This window comes from Cynoglossus semilaevis, chromosome 16 (assembly GCF_000523025.1).
Source record: "Cynoglossus semilaevis isolate Cse_v1.0 chromosome 16, Cse_v1.0, whole genome shotgun sequence".
Taxonomy (NCBI): domain Eukaryota; kingdom Metazoa; phylum Chordata; class Actinopteri; order Pleuronectiformes; family Cynoglossidae; genus Cynoglossus; species Cynoglossus semilaevis.
The window spans coordinates 780,914-781,770 of NC_024322.1; the positions used below are offsets into that span (position 1 = coordinate 780,914).

General features: G+C 39.3%; 1 protein-coding gene across 1 annotated transcript in view; it reads right to left on the bottom strand.

Annotated features, from left to right (window-relative positions):
* Window positions 1-857, bottom strand: part of lrch1 (leucine-rich repeats and calponin homology (CH) domain containing 1) — a 31,545-nt gene that overhangs the window by 22,546 nt on the left and 8,142 nt on the right. Inside the window, 2 exon segments of the mRNA XM_008327809.3 lie at window positions 519-655; window positions 785-857. The exon segment at window positions 785-857 is cut by the window's right edge and continues 30 nt beyond it. Of these exon segments, the coding sequence (XP_008326031.1) occupies window positions 519-655; window positions 785-857 (210 nt within the window).

Below are 857 nucleotides of genomic sequence, written 5' to 3' on the forward strand. Positions count from 1 at the left end.
TTAAAAAAAAAAAAAAAAAAAAAGTTAAAAAAATTGTTAAAAATTGTTAAAAAAAAATTGTTGTTTTTACTGTTTAATTGTTCTAGGTTAGAAAATGTTCTGTATCACGAAAATAATTAAAGTATAGGAAATTTAAAAAAAAAATAAAAAATTGTGTACGAAAGGAAGGAAAGTGAACAACAACAAAATATGACCTCTGCTTTTAACCGGACCCAAGTCCGAACCCTCAACCACTAATCCACCACTGTGAAAAACAGCGATATAGCAAAACTTCCGCGGAATGGATTTAAAAAAAAAATAAAAAATACTGTAATGAGGGAGCAAAAGGCGAACCGCGATATAGGAAAGTATATAAAGAGAGAACACTGTATATACTTTTATGTGTGTGTGATCCTGACCAGTTGTGTTCATATCTTTGTGTAAATGTGTAAATGTGTGTATAGTAGGCAGCTGTTGTGTATATCTGTGTCTTTTGGTCTGCATGTAAATTGTAAACTTTAGTGTTTGTGCGTTTGTACCTGAGCCGGGGGACTCTGCAGCGGGTTGTTCTCTAACTGCAGAGACTGCAGCTGCCTCATCTTCCTGAAACACACCGGGATGGTGGAGACTTTGTTACAGGAGAAGTCCAACTTCACCAGAGGAAGATCGGCCAGCTCTGCAGGAACACATGCAGAGAACTGTCATTGTTGGCAGCCGAGTGACGACGAAGCAACATCGCGCTTCCTGTTCGTCCCAATGCAAATAAAACAGCTGAAAAAATCAACAACTCAGGTCGGAGACGCACCTTCCGGCAGCACACACAGCAGGTTCCGTCTTACGTTGAGTTCCCTTAGTGCTTTGAGTCGACCGATTTGTCG